Source organism: Nannospalax galili, unplaced genomic scaffold, assembly GCF_000622305.1.
Source record: "Nannospalax galili isolate Female #2095 unplaced genomic scaffold, S.galili_v1.0 scaffold979, whole genome shotgun sequence".
Lineage (NCBI taxonomy): Eukaryota > Metazoa > Chordata > Mammalia > Rodentia > Spalacidae > Nannospalax > Nannospalax galili.
The window spans coordinates 655549-659082 of record NW_008343671.1 but is presented as its reverse complement, the minus strand read 5'-3'; the positions used below and the strand labels follow the sequence as shown (position 1 = coordinate 659082).

Below are 3534 nucleotides of genomic sequence, written 5' to 3'. Positions count from 1 at the left end.
TACACAGGGCCCCAGGGCTAGGGGCCTTCCCTCTCCACCTCTAGGCTAACTGCCAGACTGCCACCTGGCTGCTGCCCTCACCTCCTCATACAGTCGCCTCAAGAAGTCAATCTCCTGGGTCAGCGCCTCCACGTTGGCCTCCAGGTCTGACTTGCGCAGGTAGGCACAGTCCACGTCCTGGGAAGGAGGGATGTGTGAGCCCTGAGGAGCCCAGCTGATCATGTCCCAAACTCCCCTCTTCTCACCCATTCCATGCAGCCCATGGGAGGAGTCCAGAATTCCTATGTGTAAGCCATCTCTGTCCCTCTTCCCAGCGTGCAGCTGACAACTCCTCCCTGTGGGCACAAGCTCTTGGGTCTGGGGATTCTCTCTACCTCAGAGACCTGCCTCCAGGACACCTTCTCTCTTCTCTTGAATCCTTCCCTAGGAAGCCTCCCAGATGGCTTCCAGCTCTACCACCTGATTCTGTCCTATCCTGGCAATGATCCATGGAGCCACCTGGCCATCCCTGTTCTACTTCATCACACCTTGCACACTGGATTGAGTCCTGGCATGTGTTCAGACTTGTGCAATGGGAAGTAGAACACACCACCTCTCAATGGGCGGAATGAAGCTCTGTGGTTCCTGGGACTGCAGCTATAGACCCAAGCCTCAGAAGCAGAGAAAGGCAGCCTCGGGTCAATGAAGGCAACCCTCTGCACCAGGGCAGGTGCCAATGGGCATTCCAGGTGACATTCACTGGACATGACATTCACTGGGATGCTTCTCTGGGAATTTCTTATCCTGATCTGGGAAGGTTTACCCCTTTGTTCACGAGCTTGAGCTGTGGGGGTCTCTGAAAGTCCAGTCTGTCCCTCAGGGATCCCGTGTTACTCTGCTTCCCATGTCCCTGTTACTTGCCTTCTTCAGAGCCACAAATTCATTCTCAGCTGTAGCTCTCAGAGAGACTTCCTCCTCGTACCTTAGGTGGAGAGAGGGGAGGTCAGGGAGAGCAGGCATGTCTGAACCCTGCATTCCATATCAGAGAGGGCAGGGGAAGAGCCCTCACCGCTAGCCTGCATGCCTGTCAGGGTCTTTCTGGATGGAGCTGGGCTGTTTGAGTCTCCTTCATGAACTTGAGTTGGGTTGGGGATAGAAAGTGTTCATGGGAGGTACACCAGTACTCAGGGCAAGGATGCTCTAGGGTCACCTAGAATGAGGACTCAGCCTCAAACTCAGCCTTTTGCTGGGAGGGGATATCTGGAGTCTTGGACTGTAGCCCCACCCTTCCCCTCAGTTGCATGTCAGTTTCAGCCCAACTGCTGGAAGACCCAGAGTCCTAGGACTGAGTAACTGAGGCAGTGGGACACTCTGGGCCCAGTTCTAGGCCTCCTAATGCCTTGAGCTGAATCTTCTCAGGGTCTGCAGTGCAAAGGTTGAAAGTCAGGAGGAGCAGCTCTTCAAAAACTCTCGGGCTTCCTCCAGGAGGGCTGTCTAGGCTTTAATTTCACAAGAGGGCAGGATTCTAGAATGCCCAAGCCTGGGGGCCTCACACCCTTTGGACACACTCTTACTCCCTGTGCCCTGGACTTCCACCTAAGCCAACTTCTATGCCAGCCCTGCACTCATGGCTCTCACCTCTTCTTGTAGCCCTCCATGGCCTCCTGCACGTGGTTGAGCTCAGCGGCCAGCCTCCCACTGTCAGCCTCCACACACTCGGCCTCCCGCCTCAGCGTCTCGATGTAGCCCTCGAACAGCGGCTCCAGGTTGCTCTCACAGCACTTGCGGTTCTGGTAGAACTGCCACTTGGTCTCCAGCAGCTTGTTCTGCTGCTCCAGGAAGCGCACCTGCCATGGGGGTGAGCGGGAGAGGAGAGCTCAGGGGGAGCTCTGGGTGAGGGCAGAGATGAGGTAGAGGGCTCTGGGAAGGAACCAACTTCTCCATTCCCTAATCTTGATCCCACCTGGGTTTTCACACTGGGAAATGGGTAGACAGGGTCAGTGCACAGTCTTGTGAATCCAGGTAGTCTGTGCCAGGTGTCCTACGCTGGGCTCAGCACCCTCCTCTGAGCCAGGAGAGAGAGGCATCCCCCCGTGGTCAGAGCACCTACAGTCACATCCCACATGGGGTCTGGCATGGAGCCCCGGGATGCTGTCACCAGACCATGGGAAGCTCACTAAGCTGACTCCTGTCCCTTCCTCCGGCAGTCAGCACCCCTTCCCCTCAGCTGGAGCTCCCTCCTCAGCCTGGGGCTGCCCACACCTCCCTGCTGCAGGCCCCTGGGACTCCCTGCAGTCAGCTTGTGCCAAGGCAGCCTGGCCATGCTTGCCATAAGCTCTGCTTCTTGGGACTGTCAGATGAGTCCTGTGGGTCTTCAGTGTGTCCAGGGGGCACTCCTCTCCCCTGAGACTGGGCACTCAGTGTCAGAGGTGTCTCCTCTTGTCCTTCTCAGTGCCCAGGCCTGGCTGTGCCCAGGGAGGGCTCCAGGAGGGTGTGATCCAGGACACCCACCTTGTCGATGAAGGCGGCGAACCTGCTGTTGAGGCCCTTGATCTGCTCCTTCTCCTCATGCTTCACGCACTGCGCATTGGGGTCGATCTCCAGGTTGAGGGGCGTGAGCAGGCTCTCGTTGACAGACACGGTGGTGATGCAGGGGGGAGTGGGCCCGCAGACGCCTCCGGAGCGGTATCCGAAGCTGCGGCCACAGGAGCCTGAGCGGAAGGCTCCGCTGACGCTGCGGCTGCCGAAGCCCCCGAAGCCCCTGGAGAGGCCGCGGTAGCAGGAGATGCCGCGGTAGGGGGCGGCGGAGATGCAGCAGCGGCCTGGCCGGGGCCCGCAGGCCGAGGCGCAGCTGAACTGGCGGCCACCAAACCCTGATCCGCAGGTCATGGTGCTTTGAAGATGGACTGCAGAGGATGAGATGGGAGCTGTGGAGTCCTAGTGGAATCTCCTATGCGCTAGTCCAGGTTCCGGGTCCTATTTATGTCAGGTTCTCCAGGGGTTTGGCTAAGAAGGTGGGTTGGCGCAAATGGGCTTTATGGGCTTGGGCGGTTAGCCCTGTGCAAGCCTCTCTAGAATGTGCTTTAATGGTGGAGTGGCCCGCACCCTCCTTTTTGTAAAGCATTACAGCTTGTGCCTAGGGCACTCAAAATATGGCAGGATTGCACCCTCTGTGGTACTGGGGAAGGCAGGGAGACCTGTGCATGGTGGAGAACCTGGAATGGGGAGCAGAAGCAACTGTGCTTTCAGTCTGTGTGAGAGGATGGAACCCGGGCAATGTTGGGAAATCAATACCTAATGCCCACTGGCTTTGTTCCAGGATGCCAGGTCTTCCAAAGCAGATGGGGATTTTCTTTTCCACTGTAGCGGCTGCTGAGAATTGCTTTTCCAGCCTAGTAGTCACCAATCCATGTTTAAATATTTGTCTCTTCAGTCAGAGGACAGACCATCTCCCTAGGTCCCTAAATCCAGTAGTCAATGCCATATTTGCCCCAAAATTCCATAGCTCTAGAAAGCATGGTATATATGCTTGGCTACTTCAGTATACCCCTCCCT

General features: G+C 57.0%; 1 protein-coding gene across 1 annotated transcript in view; it reads right to left on the bottom strand.

Moving 5' to 3' along the window:
• The window catches only part of LOC103739603 (keratin, type II cuticular Hb1-like), a 4932-nt gene extending 1945 nt beyond the window's left edge, over positions 1–2987 (bottom strand). Inside the window, exons 1-4 of the mRNA XM_008840017.1 lie at positions 2491–2987; positions 1618–1826; positions 901–961; positions 82–177 (exon numbers count right to left, since the gene is read on the bottom strand). Of these exons, the coding sequence (XP_008838239.1) occupies positions 82–177; positions 901–961; positions 1618–1826; positions 2491–2868 (744 nt within the window). The 5' untranslated portion in view covers positions 2869–2987. The remainder of the gene's footprint in view (positions 1–81; positions 178–900; positions 962–1617; positions 1827–2490) is intronic.
• Positions 2988–3534: the final 547 nt, after the last annotated feature.